Genomic DNA, 21,185 nt, shown 5'->3' with positions numbered 1-21,185 from the left:
AGTTTGTCAGGGAGTGCCCTCGTGGCGAAGAAGTGATTATGCCAGCCTTCTCGAATCACATTCCGATTCACAAAAAATATACATATGCAAGGAAATGGGCAGTAGCCCAGGCACCTGCATTATATAAAAATCATGTAGGATGGGATGAGGATTCACCTCCTCACAAAATCCAATTAAAAAGCGAACCAACTGCCCAACGGCAGTATCCCATTAAGCAAGAAGCTAAAAAACAAGTCAGGGAGATCTTAGATCAACTTGAATACCAGGGGGTGATTGAAACATGCACCTCTCAAATGAACAATCCTTTGTTTCCTGTCTCCAAGCCAGACAATTCATATCGTCTAGTTTTGGACTACAGACACCTTAATACATGTTGCAAAACTTTTGCAGTACAAAACTCGCATAGTGCAGCCCTAATGAATAACATAGTTAGGAAAAAATATAAAACGACATTAGACATATCTAATGGTTTCTTTTGTCAAAACATTGCACCGGAAAGCAGATATTTGACCGCTTTCTCAGCATTTGGGTCGCAGAAAAAATTCTGTCGACTCCCACAGGGGTTCAAGAACAGCCCAGGACTATTCTCAGCTAGGGTAACAGAGTTACTACAAATCTATGATGATGAGGCATTATATTACGTAGATGATATCTATCTCACAGACGACGACTTGGATACTCACTTGAAAAGAGTGAACACCATTATACTTGGGTTCGCAGCAGAATTCAACTTTAAAAAGTCCCGAATTGCCCATCTGACAGTACTATTCTTAGGGTACGAGTTATCAAGTGAAGGGAAAAGCCTAGCGGACAACTTCTTAGAGAAGTGCGCTGTACTCCAAGCTCCAAAAACACTGAAGAATTTACAATCCATACTAGGTTTTCTGAATTTCGGAAGAACTTACATCCTAAATTACGCAGAGAGGGTTAAACCTCTCTACGAACTAATAAACCTGATTTTAAACAAATCAATTGGACTCAAAAACACACAGAAATTTTGAGATCACTGCAAGCAGACATGTTAGCAAAAACAAAATTAGATATACGTGACAATACACACGATCTTGTAATCCGAGTCATCCCAGGAAGATGCGGATTCACGTACCTGACCTCTAATGAGGGAGAAAAGGTACCTATTTCAATTAAATCTCACTTGTATACACAAGCAGAAAAAACATTCAGTCACACAGAAAGAACTGTGAAAGCAGTGCAAATCGCATTAGCAAATGAGCGAGAACTAGCACACGGCAAACAGATTAATATCCTTACAGCGGAATCCGCCTTCGAGGCGCTATTCAGCCCAGTAAACCTGCCTACAGTGTCACTGGATCCTAAATGGATACAGTGTATAGATTCTCTAGGAGCGGAAGATGTGAAATACTATTTCGCTCCGCAATACGAAGAACTGAATGATTTAGAGTATGAAGAAGAATATCCTCTGCCAATCGAAATTCTACCTCTCCCACAATACGCCTGTATAATCTATACAGATGGATTTGTACAGCATTTCAACGTAGAGAGAAAATCCTACGATGCAGCATGTGCGATCATTAAAGGTCGTTGGCTGTGCGGTAAATTCAGACCGAAAGTAACAAAAACTGAATCTGTAAGAAACTGTTCGGTTCAGAGAACTGAAATCAGATGTTTAAAGATGGCGCTCGAAAATGCAGAATGTGAATTCCCGACACTTATAGTGTGCGATTCTCATTTTTGCGTCAACTCTTACAACAATAAGCTACAGAGTTGGATTGAAAACGACTACAAAGATGACACAGGTGCCACAATAAAGCATAAATTGCTCTGGAAACAGGTAGCTCTTTTATACAAAGAACTACAAAAGACTCACGTGATTCACGCACAGAGTCTTCAACGTGATGGCGTTCACGTTGCAGGGAATTCATTGGCTAATACAGCCACAGCGGCAGCAACTAAACCGGCTTCCGTAGCCACAAAAAAGCGTACAGATAAATACATAGACGGGGAAACCATGCTGGCAGTAAAAACGACCGTAAAAGGCGACTGTGCAGCACTACCCGTGAACTATCCACTCAATTATGCATACGTAATCGATGCAAACTCCGTTCCTTTTGCTCGAATCCCTGGAGTGGGGGACAGAGTAATTCCAAACAGGAGCAGGAGGGGCTTCCTCTTACTGGAAGCACACATGGGGTTGGGTCTGAGACACCAAACAATTAAGGTTTCTCTGAAAGAATTACAATCAGAGTACTGGTGGCCAGGAATGAGCATAGATATCCAATGTTTTGCTCAAAATTGTGAAGACTGCAACAGAGATCGCAGTAATGAACAGGCCAGTGTAGTTTCAGGATCCCTTCTAGACAGCATAAGGCGGTCTATCTGCGCAATCAAAGAAGAGAAGCGCATCCCATTGTACACAGTTAAGGCTAAACACACTTAAAAAATGTGGCCTCCAGCGCTCGGCTGACGCTAGAACGGTTATAAAAGATTTGCAAGTCTTTATCGGCACATACGCAATTACCACGTTCCATTCTGACCAGGGTCCTGCTTTCAGCTCTCGAGCTTATAAGGAGGCCATGGCTAGTTTAGGAATTGGGTTGCGGTATTCTTGTCCGTCGCACCCCGAAGGGAATAGTGTGGTAGAAAGAAAAAAACGTGACATAAAGCAATCTATAACAGCGAAGGTATTAGGTTCAGGCGCTGGGTGGGTCAAACATTTAATAAGTGTCCAGACTAGTCTTAATAACATGCCAAGAAATTCTCTAAAAGGTTTCAGCCCATACGAACTATTGTTCGGAATTAGAATGCGTATTCAGGACCTCGATAGTCAGATGTCAGTGGTACAAGAAGAAACAACGCACTTTGATGTAAAGGATCGTTTGGCTGTTTTACAGGAACTGAATGAAACAAGAAAATCCTTAAGCAACATAAAATTAAAGCAACAGCCAACTTCCACTGACGAGGCACCACAAGCAACAGCCCCAGCAAGCCTGTCTGGATTCCAAAGATTGGGGATCTAGTCAGAGAAAAGATCCGGTTAAGAAGGAATTTGGGCCTTCTTACAGAAAAGCAGTACCTGTCTTGGCAGTCACCGGAACAAGATCAGTTGTGCTACCGCCCCTTGCTGGTAAAAAGGAGAACAGAGTCGTGTCCATCGACCTGGTAAAACCACAAGCATGTGGCCTATAATCAACAGTAGGCCCAGTGGACTCCCAAGAAACAACAGAATACCCAAACTTGCAACAATTCAAGAGGTTCAAACTGAAAGACTAATCACATTCGATCAGCCTGCAGTGCACAATGAAGGACTATGCAATAATGCCATGGAACTCGTGCCTCTTGAGACACAGATTGAAACAGTTCGTCAAGAAACAACACCAGTCTACACTAATGTGGCATCAGAAAATGCTACCGAAAGACAGATTGAAAGAACAATCCCATCAATTGACAGAACTGCCTCTGGTTATTTCATCAACTTCGACAACTTCTCTGAAGATCAAAGCGACCCCGAAGTGATGCCAGAAACAAAAATGACTTTTAAAGAAAAAGCAACGGAACTCTTTCATCAACTGAAGGAAATCTACCTTATTTCCCCTTGGCTAGAGTTCTGGTTCGGTCTAGGTGTATTTTTCCTCCTGCTTTGGCTCATCATGGTACTGTGTTTGGGAAAATTAATTGAAGGAAAATATATTACAATGGACACAGCAAGTCAGAACATCAACCTAGTCCTGAAACCACACAGATCATCCCACGTGAAGAAAAGAGAACTGTCAACAGTAAATGTCACAGCAATTCCAATACCTGGTGGGGTAGTATGGGAGAAAACTGACTATGAGATATATGGTCCGGTCGAAATCCTGAAATATCCTCATCAACTGAAGGTTTCCTTAAGTGACTTTGTAACACCGAGTACATTCTCTGATGATTGGGACTTTAACAGTATTAATGACATGATGTCTGATTTAGTAATGTCAGCTAGATTCACAGATCATGATTATTTACAAGGTTCATCTAGTTATGAGCAGTTATTCTGTTACACACACTATGGTGATCATTACTTGCATAAATCTGCACAGCCTAGAAATGTTTTTATGTATAATCAATGGGAACATTGTGCTACACCACCTAAAAGCAGTTCTAAAGCATTTTTTGAGAAATTCAAATACTTCTCAGGGTTTAACACCAGTAATGCAGAAACATTTTATTACAAACTGTTAGATAAAACAGGAATGAAAACAATGCTGACAAATTCTAAATTGATATATTCAGAAGCATTTTATGACAAAATGATGACATTTGGTTTTGATTATTGGAAAAATAATATTGAAACGAAAACAATTTTGGGGTACAAAAGATTGGCAGGTGCAAGGCATTGAAGCACTATTTAGAACCTGCATGATACCAGAACAAATGTTGTTTTTAAATGACACAATACACCAAACATCTTGTCTTGGCCTAGCTAGGATCAAAGACCTTAAAACACCGTCTATTCCAAAGCCAATACCTGAGAATGCAACTGCAGATATTGAGTTAGACGTTTCACAAATCTTACATTTTAACAGAACACATCCTGATTGGAAAAAGTGGTTAATCTGGCCTACTGACACAAACAGCTGTCAAGATAGATTCCTGAATAAAACACAGGGGTTAAAAAAAAACAGATTAGACCCGAGATACTCCCAGAGACAACATCCAGGGATAATAACAACATACAGTGTAGGGAAACTCTGCCTTGAATGGCTAACATCATCCACACTGGCTGAAATTAAGCAACACTTGTCTTTACTAAAAGATGGTGCTGATTTGCGCGATTTCATTCTTGGACCACGCAAACAGCCTCAAAAGCGTTTCATAGCGACCAGTATCTATGCTGCTTACAACGAGGCTTGGAAAGTCAAACAAATTGAAACAGCTGAAAAAATACGAGAAATTGATCGTATTAATTTGGAAAAATCACTTTCTGAAGTGGACAATGGGTTAATGACTCTGTCCTCCAGAATATATTTGTTGGACAATATTGTATCATCTGCCTTTGATGTGATAGACAGAGACTTGCTAATGTTACAACATGGCCAATCTCAATTACGTTCTATTATAGAATTAGGCTGGACGCTGCAAAATCTTCGTTCAGGCTATGTGCCTTGGCGTTTAATCAACACAACGTCATTATTTTCCATTCTTAACCTTACTGATAAACAGATCAGTTTGGCACAGAAAGGAGCAGACTATTCATCCTGAGCATCAAAAAAATCGAGAGATTACCATTGACAATGTCAGAGAGTCCTGTCATTGAATGGATAATACACGGAATTATCACAATTCCGATAACAACTTTCCGATTTAAAAAGTGCCTTGAGTACATACCTGCTGGCCAGTATGAACAATTGGGTAAAGGATATGTAAAATCAGAATGGAAATTACCATACACACATTCTTGCTATAGTGACAGCGACAAAAATGTATTTCTTAGTGGTGACAACTGTAAACATTCACTAAGCGGTATACTTTTGTGTCAGGGTATTAATTTACACGGAGCATGTGATGGAAATTCTAACAACCTTTCATGCCACCAGCTAGTCACACCTGCAACTCAGATAGAGCCCTTCTTTATGCAACTTGCAAACGGGAGTTACATTCTTAGAACGGATCACAGATGTTGTGGCCTTGTGCCAGGGAAAAATTATCTAGTAAGCGTAACATCCATGGTCAAATGCTGTATGCAAGCATTGTTCCCGAGTGGGCCTGCAGACACAGTGACTCCCATCTGGCCTCGTCTGAATCTCTATTCTATACGAATTGATACTTTAAGCAAAATGAAATCTGTACTTTTACAGACAACAGTGCCTATAACGTCATCAAAAGAGACGTATGATCTTCTAGTTGCAAGGACAGCTACTGAAGTTCATGACCTTTTATCAACAAATTGCCCCGTGCATTTCGTAGAAATGCTCAGCCAACTCCTTAACATGTCTAGTGCCACAAGCATCCCAGGCATATTTAAGACAGTCTTTACGAGACTGCTAACACCTTTTCAGGCAATTTGGGGAATCGTTCCTAATTTTGTTCACTCTGTTTTTGGCGGCATACCATTATTTTTGGGACTTGTAGCAGGGATTTTATTTTTGACCCTTCTGCTTCGTTATGGCAAGCCGAAACTCAGACATAGCTCCCATGGGAATGGAAGAGACAATCCTAGCAATGCGCTACCGGGACAGGATAACTAATGTCCTTGGATTGGCCAGGCTGAGAGATCTAAACATGACCTGGTTCCTTTCATTCAGACCTATATGGCAGAACTGTATCTTACCGGTACTTCGATGTATGCTATGCGGAGATGAGTGCGTGTTGGACATCTGTCTTTCACTTCCATCAGCAGTACCAATGGACGTCGATACTTTGCTCAGTCCAATAACGACTCACGCATTGTGTTGTCCCCAGCGGCTACCAATCCTGATGACGGCATTCGTTGAGACTCCTGTGCTACGACTAGGTGGTAACAGTGGAGCAAGTGACAAAAGCAGCATCACCCAGGTACGACCTTCTGTGAGCATTGCTGATCCTGCCTATGATGACAGCAATCATTCTCACACCTGCCAAGTTACAGCGCTATCTAATTTGGTTGAACTGTCACCTGATTTTGTAGACCAATTCTTTGAGAGCCTGTCTGATACGATGTTCTCACCCGTACAGAAACAATAACTTTTGAGAAGCTTTCCGACACACAGCGTTCCCATGAACTCTGAATTCGGCCTTCAGTTTTGATCAACAAAAACTGCAAAAAGCTTTGGAACTATTTTTCCCCGTTCAAGCATTAATTCTTTTGATTTGGACATTTTTTAATATTCACCTTTTTTTGGCACGAACAATTCTTTGCTTAAGGTAAAAACTATTCTTAGAGAACAGAAGCTTCAAACTTCTATTTCTATACACATCTAGAGACATAACAAACTTACACCAGCCTCTAGCACATGTTATTGCAATGCATTTATATGTGATGATTTATCTCACCCTTCTTCTGTCAGAGATACTTCATGTGTAATTCTTTTTGCATAATCGTTCATTGATTCACTATGCAATAATTTTTGAATGATTTCTATGCTTCAAAAAACGTACAGTACCTAAATTTCACGTATTACAATATACGCCTATTTCAAATGCATTTATGTATTTTGGGGTGGGCAATGTTACACATGCATCTAATTGCTCTAGTTTTAGTAATTTGATGGACATGAAAACGTGGAGTGGGTGTTGCGTGTTTATCTAGGTTCCTGATCGATACTGCGACCTTATGCCCCTATTCGGCTATAAATCCATTTATTCCCTATATTGGCATAACCGTTCAAGTGCGATATTCAGAAAGTCATCTCTGGCCTCACACGAACAGAGCCACATTCCAGAATAGTTCTCTGCCACTTCCTTTGCAACCAATTAGTGCAATGACAGAGCAGAAGTCACTATCTGATATTCCTAGATTAACACTCCGAGTTCTTCAACAAGATAAAAACTCAGCAAACCTGGAAATCCCCGCTTGCTGTGTTTTGATTAGTAATGGAACTCTAATGAGCAACTGATAGCTATCACTTCCTAGTGACATCTTTAATTGACGTCTTATGTCCAGCAAACTTGCGTCAAACCCGGCACCTGTCAGGTATAAATATTACCAACGTTGCCTTAAGCAAATGCTGTGTTGCTGAGCCTGTGGCCCGTAGCCTGTGCTGCAGCCTGCTACCCTGTTGCCAGCTGATGCTGCTGCCCCGCTGCTGTTGGTGAAGCTACTGATACCATTATCGCTGCTAAAGCGCGAACGATGGTGTGGTGAGCTTAGGAGCTGAACAGCCGTCCCTCTGCGAAGAGCCCAGCAGATGCCAAGCTGCCCGCGGACGCTGTCCCCCCTCCTCCTCTCGACGCGCTGAACAGAGCTCCAGCGTTTCTGGTCTGCCCTCGCGGGTGACTGGGATATTGAGTTTCCCCCTGAAGGAAATACCAGACTTCCATCATTCTATTCAGAGGTATGGTGTGGACTAAACCCTTAGATGAGAATTCTTGAAGCAAACCTTGGCAAAACCAACTTAACTTAAAGCTACTTACTTACTCCCCTTCCACGTGTTAGGCTTAGGTCAGGCACACTGGGGTAGGCTTAGTTAGAAGCACCAGTTGAGTATTTTAGCCTAATGTATATATGAATGTATATATGTTTTATTACTTTTAACCATTGTATGGCTAAGAAACCATATCAATGCTTTTACAGTATTATTTCGCAATTCTTATCTTACTGTACGTACTTTTTATAATAACAAGTCTTGCAATTGTGGCAATACATTTCTCTTGTACGAGAAGAAAGACGGTTCAATAAATGTTAACCCTTTATTGACAAACGCCCGTCTCTCTATTCTCTACATATCGTGAAAGTAAACTGCACTAACCTGACTGAGTGAAATACCTGTCTATTGTTTCACACGACCCTAGAGATTGACTCTTGATCTGAGGAGCAAAGTTGTCATGTTGCACGGTTGTTGGAAAGCTGAATCCCTTCTTGTCTGTGCCAGGGAAGCTGATCACTTCCCATGCAGAGAAGAAAGTTTCCAGTGACCTCTGAGCTAGTTGGTAACACACCCAATTAAGTTTAGCATAGTCAGTGGAGGCCTGGAATATCCGCAGTTCCACGTCGATACTACTGTTTATGTTATTCCAATGCGCAGGGCCTAGTGGGAAACTAGGAACTACACTACAATCCCACCTACAAATGTTAGAAATGGGATTTCTGGTTGGCTGGGGCGAGTGCCTAAGCCAGGCAGAAACCACCGCTCTAGTCAAGGCAAGGGAGTTATACACCGAAGATAACCCCTGCTCACCCCTTTGGAAGCTTGACAGAACAGTCAGGTTTATCCCAGATGAAACATGTAAAGCGTTTGCGCAACACACTCACACAGCAGCGACACACTAGGCACCCTACAAAAGAAACTCCACACAAGGTTATATAAAAAATACCCTTTGCATTACTCATAAAATATATTAGAACGTAATCACATATATACACCGTGCACCTGGCACTTGGTATGACTTTTACAGGGATTATATATACACTTACAGGGACAACCGGGCCGGATGTATGTCGTTACAACGCATACTTTTACTCCGCGTACCATTACAATGCGGTATTTACAACGCATACCGCTACAACGCATAGCGCTTTGGGGTGCTGGATAGTGGTAAGTATAATTTACTATTCTAACTCCAGTCCCCGTGGACCCTAGGGAAGGTGTTGGATAGTAAATTAAACTTACCTCTTATCCTAGAGCGCCCCCCAGCGCAATGCGTTGTAACGGTATGCGTTGTAATGCCCGCGTTGTAGTGGTAGTGCGGAGTAAAAAATGCGTTGTAACAGGTGAATACCAACCGGGCCACTGTCAAAACCTCACAATTCACAGGCAGAGAAAACAACCAGTAACTACTGGTAACCTTGTACTTGGCATAAATGCATTAGGCACACATTACCACTTTAGCATAAGCCATTATGCAGACATCATAGTATTACTTAGCATATGATCCAAAATATAATCAGCAGAAAGGTAGTACATTATGCCCACCATCATCAGTGCCCCCCAGTAAACACTTGTAAGGGGTGCACACATCCTGGCTCCTCGTAGGCAGAAACTACACAATAATTGAACGCTACACCACATCTCCTAGGGCCCCACCTAAACATAGGGGCGACCATCAGACCGGATGGCCTTAATCTCGGGGCCAGTCGTGGGCACCCTTGCAATGCTCTTGTCCCAAAGGGAGGGTTTCCCCACGGATAGTCCCTTCTGCTGACACGGGGCTTTCAACTAGCCCCCCTCCCCAGCTGCTTGTGAAGCAGAGTAATGGCCTCAACATACCCGTACTATAATGGGGTCTAGGGTGCAACTCACCCTTGTCTCTCTATAAAACAAATGCCCCCCATGTTGCACCTTCCCACGATCTGGCGGCGCAGTTGTGACCGCAGTTGGGCGCACCAAGTGTGCGTCGCAGGCCCCATTCACTGGGGCCTCTCCTCTCCCCGGGTCAGTTGTGGGAGATAGGTGGGATGTGGCAGTAGGGAGCCCGGGAGGTTCCGGTCCTTCCTCAGCATCCTGTGAGCCTGCGAGATTCCGTCTCTTTCTCGACCTATGCGAGGCTCTCCTTGTCACTACGGGAGTCCCGCCTCAAACCAAGCACAGACTTTTCCTGACTTCCGGTCTTTGTTCCCAGCTGTTCCTGCTCAAGGCCTCAGCCCTGCTCACAACCAGGCAACAGCCTCTGCCTGGCTTCCAGTGGCAGTACAAGCTTTGAGGGGTTATCGCTCACCCAGTACAGCAACACAACACAACACGAATCCCACGCCTGGGGCTCAAATATCTGGAACAAAGGAAAACATGAACGCTCCATGTGCGCCACTGTAGCAGGGGCCTAATCCTCTCCACGAACACGGAGGGAGATAACACTGCGCTCTTGCAACAGCGCAATTGCTCTCTCTACCCCTGCAACTGCAGTCCTTCACTGGAATCCAGCGCTCACTTAGCGCTAAGGTGCCTAAGCATTGCAGGGCAGGTTCCCCAGCCCTGAGAGATCCAAGAGGCAGAGAACAGGGCCCAGGAAGGCCAGCACGCCGGGTGCCCTAGCATAAGGGCAGTCTTCTCAGCCACCCAGCAGGCAGCAGGCAGTCCCTGGCGGCGGTTCCTCCGGCTAGTATCTTCCTCCAAGTTCCAAGTAAGCACCCAACAGCACTCTTACATGGGGCCACAGCCCCAATATGTATACCACCTATGCTCTTTGTTCTCCCCCTGGCACAGGGCTCTGTGCCCGGTCCAAACCAGTTCTGGGAGGTATTTGCATTCACCTTTTCATGTGCACAAACACCCTCCTTTGTCAGTATAGGCTCTGGCCCCAGACACACCACAGGGGGCGTAGCCAGCATTGTGTAAGGCAGGCACAGTCTTATTCAGGCATGGGTGCTACTACACCCACTACTCCAAATGCAGATCGGCCTATTCAGCCTAACGCTGACTCCCCCAGTCGCTCTGGAGCCACTGCACCTCCCTAGCCCCTGTCATCCAGGGCCAGACATGCAATACACAACATGCAGGCACAAAGACACATGGCACAATAAAATGCCTACTTCTAAAAGTGGCATTTCTAAAATAATGATAGTAAATCTGCGAACACCATTATGCAGCATTTAATACAGATATTCCAAGCATACCAAACTTGACCACGCTACTCCTCTCCTGTCAGAAATTACCACCTAAAGTCATATCAGGGAATCCTCAATGCATTCCTATGAGAGGACAGCCTCACAGTAGTGAAACAACAAAATGGCTGCTTGTCACTACCAGGAAATGCCACACAGTTAAGGCACATGTCCTACCTTTTACCTACAGCACACCCTGCCCATAGGGCTAGCTAGGGCCTACCTTAGGGGCACTGATTTGTAGTAAAAGGGAAGTCACAGACGTGGGACCCACTTGATGTGTTAAGTCACATCGGCAGTAAACTACGCACGCAGGCCCTGCAATGGCAGAGGCCTGGACAGGTTTGAAAGGCTACTTTGGTGGGTGGCGCAAGCAGCACTGCAAGCCCACCAGTAGCATTTAATTTACTGGACCCGGATATATGTGATACCACTTTACAAGGGACTGATAGGTAATTAAATACGCCAAACAGGTTTAGACCAATCTTACCAAGTTTACCATCGAGAGCACTTGCACTTTAAAGTGCCCAGAGTCCTAAAACCACCAACATCAGGTCAGAAAAAATACCAGGAGGAGGGCAAAAAGTCTGGGAATACCCTGAAAATAGGGCAAAGTCTAACATTATGATATTCTGAATTTGCATAATTTATTTGCAAATGTCTTATTCTTTATACTTTAGTCTCTACGCCTATCCACTCACTCATTGCCTAGATTTGAGATGAATAAATTATATTATATTGCTGATGTTTCTTTGTTTGGAAACTTATGATTCGAGCTGTACTGTACTTGATGAGCAATCATATTTATTAGATAAAGCATTATAACTCACAAATTAGTATGTCTTTATTAGAGCCATTTATTGGTTACGAGATGATGATTACTCTATGGTGATAGTTTTTAGATTCTAATATTACTTTGCCAAACCCTGATTAACTTTTAAAGATTTCATCGCCAAAAGAACAAAAGAAAGGTATGGACAATGATGAACCAATTGGTAAGTTTGGTTTAAACTCACCCAGCTTGGAAAGGACAATAGGGTATTGAGTTTGGGTCCAGATGATACAATTGTATGTTTTAGAAACGCTGGAGCAGCTGCTAAGGATTCAGATATATCTGTCCTTCTCTTTCTCTACTGACACCAACAGCATTACCATTGAAAACAGGCTGCAGGCAGAGCCAATGGTTTTCCTGTGTGGCTAGCCTAGAGGGGTCTCAGGCCGACTTCAGGGACCTGTGCTTTATCTTCCTACAATCTCGCAGCTCTACACGAGAAGGCGGTGTAGTACAACATTCATGTACAAGTACATGTTACAAAACGTCAAATACCGATGTTTTAATAGAAAGTAGCCCTTTGAAGAAGCTTACTTTGAAGACGCAGAGTCTGCGGATTATTTTCCTTTGACTCGAGCTGTGATGTTACCATAAAGGGAGAGACTGCTGGTCACGTGCAAGTTTTGGCAAGAAGGGTGAGCGAACCACCCAAACATGTTGGATTCCTTTTGTGCAACCTAAGGAATGGCGCATCGCTAAGCACAGACTGGAAATAATTTCTCTCAGGAATTTTGCTGGCAGAGTACACGGGAGCACGTCATTTGAAATCTGCATTTGATTTAAAAAAAAAACTGGGAGGAGAACAGTGGATGTGTGGAAGAACTGCACAGTAAGAAGTCCACTCTTTTACATTGTCATACTGCAACGTTTTAGTTACTATTTTAAACGGATGAATAAAGTTCAGGATACAATAAATGCGCTAGATGTAAGCCAGTAACAACAGGAAGGGAACAGTTTCCGTTTACATGATAACAGCAACTGCTAAAAATGTACAAGGGGAGAGATAAAACTGTAGCATTGTATTAATTGTAGCAGATCGCACGTGATTGGCCAGGAAGAGCCCAGTAAGCCATGCGTCAGGCTCTTGGCATCTGCAATAAGAAGGTGGGTGCGCCTGGACACTGATTGGGCATCAGCTACGTTTTGTTAAGACGGTGTGACTTTTGTATCACCCTTATGCGAACTCTAATTGGATTTTTTGGGTCATCCTTTCAGTTACATTCAAAACAGCTTTTACTTGTGCGCAGCATTGTATCTCACAGGGATTAAGTGGGATGAAAAAGGTGTGGGGGAGTCTCACAAATGGCATAATTTGGCATAATTTCCAAGATGCGTAGGCTATGTGGTTAGGAGTGTGGCTTAAAGCATGTGAACTAAAATCCTGTGCTCCCCATAGCCGGCCACCCGTCTAGTATTGTGGTGCCCCTCTGTAAGCTTTTTGTTATTGACTGAAGATATATCACACAATAACGGGTATGCATGCGCCTATATTACAAGCCGGGCTTATTGGCTTTGCCAATGTTTGTTAGCAGTGTTGGATACATTAATGCATTTTGTTATCCATCAGAAACCCTGCATCCGCATTTCTCATACCTCATCTCTTTCCTCTTCAGCGCACTCTTTGACCCTCTCTCCTGAATGCACTTCCATGTGCCTTCTTCACTTCGCCACCCCGGGATGCACAATGCACCTACTCACCGGCAAGCACTGCATTTTCTTTTTCTTTCAATGTCAATATTTTGACCCAGTGTACCTCCGTCATGCACATTCACATGGAATCACAAGTACAGTTCACACACCTGACCATTGCTCGGTGAGCTCTGCAAAGGGGCCAAGGATTGTATGAGCTTGCATTCTGAACCCTTTTATGGCCCACTGATGGGCACTGTGACAAACGTGTACTGAATCTGACCTGACATCAGAGGCACTCAATCATGGACCCTTATAATAACCCAACTACAACCCTAACTCTCACTGACAACTAGGAGGGACTCTATTTACAATGTGCACTATAGGAGAAACACAACATCCTGGAAAAAGTCAATACTCTTAAATATGGCAATAATGACAATGATGTGCAAACAGGAACAACATCACTGACTTGGGTTACTTTAAAGATTTTAACAGCTTTTTTTTTTTAGAAATCAATCGTTTTTACTTTCAAATTTAAGGACATCAATAAAAGGCTAGGTAGGGGCCTCGTTTCAAATTCATGTTTAACTACTATAGGATCTGCGAAGGAGGGTTCGGCATGCCCCATGTGAAGCCCAGGTGCCTCATAGCATTTTGAAAGGGTAGGTGTGTAGAGAAAAAACAAGAAACAAACTACCTTACACCAGTGTCGTAACACAAGGTGATGGGATCGAATGCAGAATGTATAATGTGTAAAAGAAGACTGTGTGCAAGTTAACTTCCCAGAAGGGTAGTGCCTCAACGGGTAAGTGTGCGTGCGTATGTGACACGTTAAAGGAAGGGCCAGACGTCTGGAACAGGACCCAGCCCTAGCAGAGCCCGGCTGCCTCTCATGGAGGCGGGATCTTTGGTTCCCAGGGCGGGCGGGTCTCCACAGAAACGGGTTTAGTTACTGAAAAATGTTGCAATAGCTGATACTCAGCATGTGTAAAACTCTTCCCGTTCGAGCAGTCCTTACTGAGGAGAAGCCTGCGCGCCCCACTTCTTACAGGAGGCCCAGCTGCGACGCAGGAGCCCGGGTCCCCCCTGGTTCCCTCTGTCACGCGCTGAACGTGCCGCAAATCACTGAGGCTTCCTTCTTTCCAGTTTCGCTTCGACGGCTGCGGCCCGGGGCGGGTCGGTCTCCTGAGAAATCAAAGCCCAGACGCCCGCGGTGCAGCAGGACTGAACACCAAGTCCCTGTCGGCGACATGAAAGGCTCGGCCACCTAGAGGGAGCTCCCTCCCAGCGCCATGCAGAAGCGGCCCTCCTGGCCGCAGGTGACGCCCCTGCGCCGGGTCCACGCGGGCGGCCCCGCCGACGGCTCTCGGAAGCGCTTCCTGCTGGCCAAAGTGGTGATGGCTGGGGACACGTGTGTGGGCAAGACCTGTATCCTCAGCAGGTACACCGAGAAAGCACTGCCGTCTCTCATCTCCACCATAGGTGAGCAACACCTCCTGTCACCTCGCCTCTCCCCACACCTGGTGATTTACCAACACTTGTTCCTTCAGGGTCCTACCTGCACTCTAAAGCCCTACCTTGCTCCGTGGACTCTTTTTCTCACCCAACCGCCTCTCACTGTTTGCATATCTTCTATTCTCTCCCTTGTCCTCCTTCCAAGAGATCTCACTTTCACTCCAAGAAAAATAAGCATGGAATCTGGGAGTCTGGTTGCAGCGAGTCGCATTTGACTTTGTTTTTTTTACACTTGTCCCTCAGTTGTGCTGACAGGCACATCTTGGTGTAAGCTTTAGCTGCTTCGGGCTTGACAAGGCCAGCTCCTATAGTCTCCAGTTTCCTGCCTGGTTCTTACAAGCACAACCTGATCTGTCTTCAACTCTGTGCTATCAATCCTAGAAGAACTCCAGAAATACTAGTGGGCTATAGTGCCTGAATTAATCCTATTTAAATGTGACCCTGCCCATGGGACATACACATTGTAAAAGTCATGTACTGTACTGGATTGCAGCATTTATACAGTGTTACATATCACCCACAAGGCTGCAAATCACTCTAATTACAGGTCATGGCATGGTTTCAGTGTGTAGAAAAGGTTTTTGAGCAAGTGTTCCTCCGTTTGAAATATATATATTCGCCCCCATCAATGGTTTAATCTCTAGATTCATTATTTTGAAGACAACACAGTACAGGTTCGTCGGAGTGTGGCTAGTTCTTTTTATTTATGTTTTCCACTTCATCGTATCCATTTCACTCATTTGTCAATTTTCCATTAGTTTTAGTGAAACTAAAGAAAACCTTTGTCATTTTCTATATTGAATGTTGCAACGTAACAAAAATGAACAGCTGGCATGTGTTTCGCCCTGTTCAGCAGGTAGAGCCAGGGCTTTCTCAAGGCTAGTTAGGTTCATCCAAATATACAGTCTGTCAGCATAACTTTCTTGCATTTATACATGTTTGATCGAGTTATTATCGACATACATCCAAATTTAAAATTCGGTCAAGGAAGCATCGCATTTCGTGATTACGGGTAAATCCGCTGCAAGAAAGTTATGCTGACTGGCTGTATAATTGGATGAACCTAACTAGCCTTGAGAAAGCCCTGGCTCTTCTTGCCGAACAGGGCAAAACACGTGTCAGCTGTTTTTTTCTGTTACGTTGCAACATTCGATATGGAAAATGACAAACGTTGTCTTTTGTTTCACTAAAACGAATGGAAAATTGACAAATGAGTGAAATGGATACGGCCTTTTTCTGCAACTGCCAAGCTGACCAGTTCCAACTGGACCTTTCGTAGACCCGAGTGGTGGCTTTTGCTGGAGTGAGTGACTAACATGTCAAGTCAACAGATAAAGACATAGTGCCACTTGTTTTAAGAGTTAGGTTGCTCCTGCTCAGATCTTTTCCATAGCAGCTCATCTGATTCACGGAAAAGGTATTCAGCCTCATAGGCCCTGTGTGGCTACAGCCTAAGCCTAGCCTCGCTAGAAGAATCCAAGCTCCAGAAAACAAACTAGTACAAAGGTAGAAATCTTCACATGGTGAAGGCACCTAAAGTACCTCACCAGTGAGGAACCATCCTTGAGTGCACAATTCAAATTTCTCCTGCTTTGAGTTTCTCTTCAAAATTCCACAGCTTAACTAGGACCTTGTCCATTAGCAGTCCAATGACGTGGATCCCTCTTTAGCCAAAGCCTGCTACCATGCCCCACTGAGAATTTTTTTTTAACAACACATTTTGTTAGGCTATTCTTCGAGAGGATAGGCAATAGCCCTACAATGACCTGTAGGCGAGAACGGATGATGTTCACACAAATACCCACTGAGAATTTTGACTTCCATTTCATAAACTATGTCCGAAGGTAGCACCTCCAACTGGGTTGAACCTGGTTTCTGTATCTGAACCACACTCCCTCTTGGACAGCCTTAACTTGTGCCTGTGTACTGGTCAAGCACAACCAGATGACTGTGGTTAGGGCTTAACGCTTTTCCCACCTTCTTTGCACTACCCTTTGTCAATATCTCCTGAAATATAGAAAAAAACATGTTGGTCAGTAATTCGCCCAACCTTTGTCACCCAACTTTCTTTCTAGGCCAGCAGTATTGCAGCTCAATATATTTACAGAATGAAGAAATACACTTTCACTATATATCTGGACACCTTTTTCTTCATAAACTTCCCCAAACATTTTCCTCACACCACTCTTTTGCACCATTCCCCCTCTCTTGTGTTTTGTCAATTCCCATTCCATCAGCAGGCTTTAGTCTGGAACAATTAGGGATAATTCAGGACTTTTCATGCTCTGATGTCCCTGTATAGATCACATTTTTCTTTACCGTCTGTGGTGCACAAGCTTCCGCCTTTGTAAGGGGTTGCAATGCAACAACTCTCCTTGTTATTACGCACCCTTTTTTTCCTCCTGTCCTCTTCAGTACTGCTGATTACCACAGCTTATTTTTCCTTTCAGCAATAAACGAAACATAGAACCGCCTGACAGCACTGTCATACAGAGGGGTCCACAACCCCATTCCAACAACATCATATAGTTGGTAGTTTCTCTTTCCCTTAATGTAATCAGTGCACAATCCCAAATGGAATCACTGGGCACTTCACTGCCCAGTTGCACTTTTCACCTCCTTGTCTCTCACAACAACAAGACTGTTCATGTCAGCATCTCTTGTTTCAATACCTGTTGCTGCCATGGGTTGAAAAACAGCCAATATAGTGATGCTGTTTGTATACAATACCTCTGAACATTTGTATTCCCCCACATCGTCGCCTTACTACCCACAAACACCCTCAGTGATGGAGGGGGGCATATTAGTTGAAAATACGTAAATAGTTGGAGATTCAACTTCTTATACTATCAAGTTAGTCTACAAGTTATTTGGGTACCATCTTCACAGCTCAGCTGGACTTTAGGGAGATATTAGGGGACAACTAGACAACCTAATTTTGCCTATATTCAAGGTATTGGTTAGATATGTTACTATATCAGTCCACACTTTCACCACTTGGCCAAAAGGGGGAAAAGCTTCAAACCAAGCCTTCATCATGCAAAACATGGGATACAAGTTTCCCCTACTGAATCCCAACTTGACAAATATCTTCTTGTAACACTACCGCTCTCATCCCAGCTGCCATCCTACACAGCTTCCTTGTTTGCTCCTGGGAGCTTTTGTCTAAGTTTACCCACTCCTTGAAGTCCCATGGGGCACGTTGCTGGGACACTGAACATAGCAACTGAAGATGCTCACTACAAAAGTTTGAGGCAGTTTGGGATATTTGAAGAGTTTTTAATCAGGAGACAGGGTAACAAGCCTGAAAATAAATGATTATTTTACCAAAGCTGACTGCAGTTTAATTTTTATCAAAAGGGGCACAGGAATGGTGCAATCACCCAGGAAGCCCCTGAAATGTTTTCTCCAATGCAATGATTTTATTTTGTATTTGGCTCTCATAGAGTTGTTTATGGGGTTAGCTTCATGGTCTTGTACTTGGGCATTCACACCTCGAGTAAGAGCACCAGAAAACGAACCCAGTACCACCTTCCTCCCTACACTCGCTAAGCACATAATGTGTGCATTGTCTTAACTGGTACATCTTTTGGGCCTCCTACGTTTTTTCTCGGCTAAAAAATCCTCTAGCTGATGACAGCTCTATTACCAACACTGGCGTTGATTCCATCTGTACAACTGAATGTTGTGTATGTCTATAAAAAGATCTTTGTCTTATATTAGTTTAGTGAGCCTCACTTTCCCTGACTTGTTTGTAAATTATTGTTTGCCATGTACTAATTTGCCTACTTCTGACATACCATATATTACTATCAGTTCATAAATCACATAAATCTTGGCACATTGTCTTGCATTTTTCCTGCAGCTTAAACAACTGCTCTCCAGATTACACACAGCAGGCGTGAATTCCAGAGCAAAGGAAGCCTTGCAGAGAAAGTTTTGTTCTGTCTCCCACTCTCTCCCCTTGGTACCCAATGTGCAGAGAAGATTCAAGCTAGGAGTATTTTTAGGGTGGTGCACAATTTGTTTTTCCCTTGGAAATTTAGGTTGAAAACATCCTTGAATTGTAGCCTGGCTGCCTCTGGTAGAGAGTCCATGTAGGTTAGGGATGGTCAAACGTGCAAGTCCTACAAACGTGACCTGCCTTCACATTCTATATTACCTGGGGCTCTTGAGTAAATATTTTGGATGCCAGATGTGGAACCTCTTTCCACAGTTAAGCCATGATCTGAGTAATTACATCAAATCAAAAGACAGTCAAAAGGCATTTTTTAGAGAAAGTCGACTTGCAGTGATAATATGCCAGAGATAGCGCTGACTTTCACATAGTACACTGTCAAACCAGTTGTCTTCCTGCTACACCTGCTTCCTAGAATCAAGTGATGTTTCACGCCCGCAAGATCATAATGTTAGCTCAACTATCTTAAAGCCCTTCGGATTTGTACATAAAATTCCTTATGGCACCCCCACAAAAGGTGATGTACAAAGCAGGACCCCTGCATAGACACCATTACACTGCTTCCCTCTGGATCCCAATTCTGCTCTTTGGAGAGACTATAAAAGGATCTTAATTTCAATAAATTGGCCGGTTTGGGGACTTTCGGGCCTTCAGGGAAGACTGGACAAAGGTTCCAGTGTTTTTTATTTTTACTTCTTCATAATTCACGGTTCAAAAATGAAATCACGTTTGACATCAACAGATTTGAATTGTTTTGATTTTAATTCTTATAGAACACGAGTGCCAAAAGCTTAATGACTCATAAGAACAAAGCGAAAGTGAAAAAGCTGCAATAAGCCTGTAAAAAATAATAGAATACATATTTTTGTCAGGCCCTTCGAAAAAAAGAGGCTTGATTGCTCACAACAGTTTATTCCAGTGTCCAGGTCCCTGCGGTTTGGGTGATTCCCAGACCCACATATATCACTGCTTTGTCTTGAAGAGGTTAAGGAGCAAATGATCTGTTGAACGGATGCAGCTTACTGATACATAAAGGCAGAAATAAGAGGTGAGCACCAAGTGATCAGGTTCATAAAAGAGTTAAGGCATTAGGTTAAATAATTTTAAATGGGGCTCTGTTCCACAGCCTGCTAACGAAGTGCTCTATGCACATGGTGGTATATGTGATCTCTCTTTTGCAGATGGTGGATCAGCCTAAGTACCACAATGTGTACATGTTGCAGTTTGCCAAAACATACACTTAGAGTTCTATGAAGAGACTGCTAGAGTAGTGAAGCCTAGACAAATTGCTATCAGCTACAAAATGCATGAATTTAAATCAGAATAAGTGTCCAGGTCATCTAAGGCGAAGCAGAAAGTAAAATCAAGTGCCACACATTGTAATGACCAGAGCACTTGAAGTAAGCTTGTAGACAAGGGTGACATCAAAATTAACCTGGAGAAGTAGCACAGGACCATCTCCCTTGCTTCAAGGCCAAAGGGAGCTATCCCACAATTGCTTGTTTTGACAGTGGAATTAAGGCAATTTTGCACCATCTACTGTTGAAAGGACACCACCAGTCTGTTCGCTAGCGTTGGCAGTGAGCTCTTAGATTGGGTAGCCAGGCAGACAATGAACTGAGTATCATCCACTTAGAATAGACTTTGCCCCCAAATGCCTTGATGATGATGATGATGATGGAGAAGGAGTGCACTCACGGGAATGAAAGGAGTCAATGGTTCTTTTTGGAAAGAGAGTGGGGCAACTTTTCCAATTGAGTGCAGCCTTCCAGGAACAATACAGACCACTAGAGGACAACATAATTGGACCAGTCTTCTTCAAGAGATATGAGACAGAGTAGTCAACTATGTCTAAAGGGGCCAAGAGTTCTAAATGAATAATTTCCACTGTGTCACCTTCGTCCACAATAGTTGTTGATTCTTCTGTGGTCATAACCGTAGGATTTGCAGCCTCTCTTCGGAACCAAAAGCCTGGGCTTTAAGGGCCATCTGAAGGTCTATGCAGGTTAGGTAAGGGTTGCTGAGGTCTGTTTGAGTTAACGTGAATGGCAGCTAAGAGT

The 21,185-nt window shown here is 43.5% G+C and overlaps 1 protein-coding gene across 1 annotated transcript in view; it reads left to right on the top strand.

The window, feature by feature from the left end:
* The first annotated feature begins 14,566 nt into the window (after positions 1 to 14,566).
* The window catches only part of LOC147724112 (ras-related protein Rab-10-like), a 116,424-nt gene continuing 109,805 nt past the window's right edge, over positions 14,567 to 21,185 (top strand). Inside the window, exon 1 of the mRNA XM_086965697.1 lies at positions 14,567 to 15,134. Coding sequence (XP_086821823.1) covers positions 14,945 to 15,134 — 190 coding nt within the window. The 5' untranslated portion in view covers positions 14,567 to 14,944. The remainder of the gene's footprint in view (positions 15,135 to 21,185) is intronic.

This window comes from Lissotriton vulgaris, chromosome 4_1 (assembly GCF_964263255.1).
Source record: "Lissotriton vulgaris chromosome 4_1, aLisVul1.2, whole genome shotgun sequence".
Lineage (NCBI taxonomy): Eukaryota > Metazoa > Chordata > Amphibia > Caudata > Salamandridae > Lissotriton > Lissotriton vulgaris.
The sequence above is the reverse complement of the archived record's forward strand: the minus strand, read 5'-3'. Positions and strand labels throughout refer to the sequence as shown.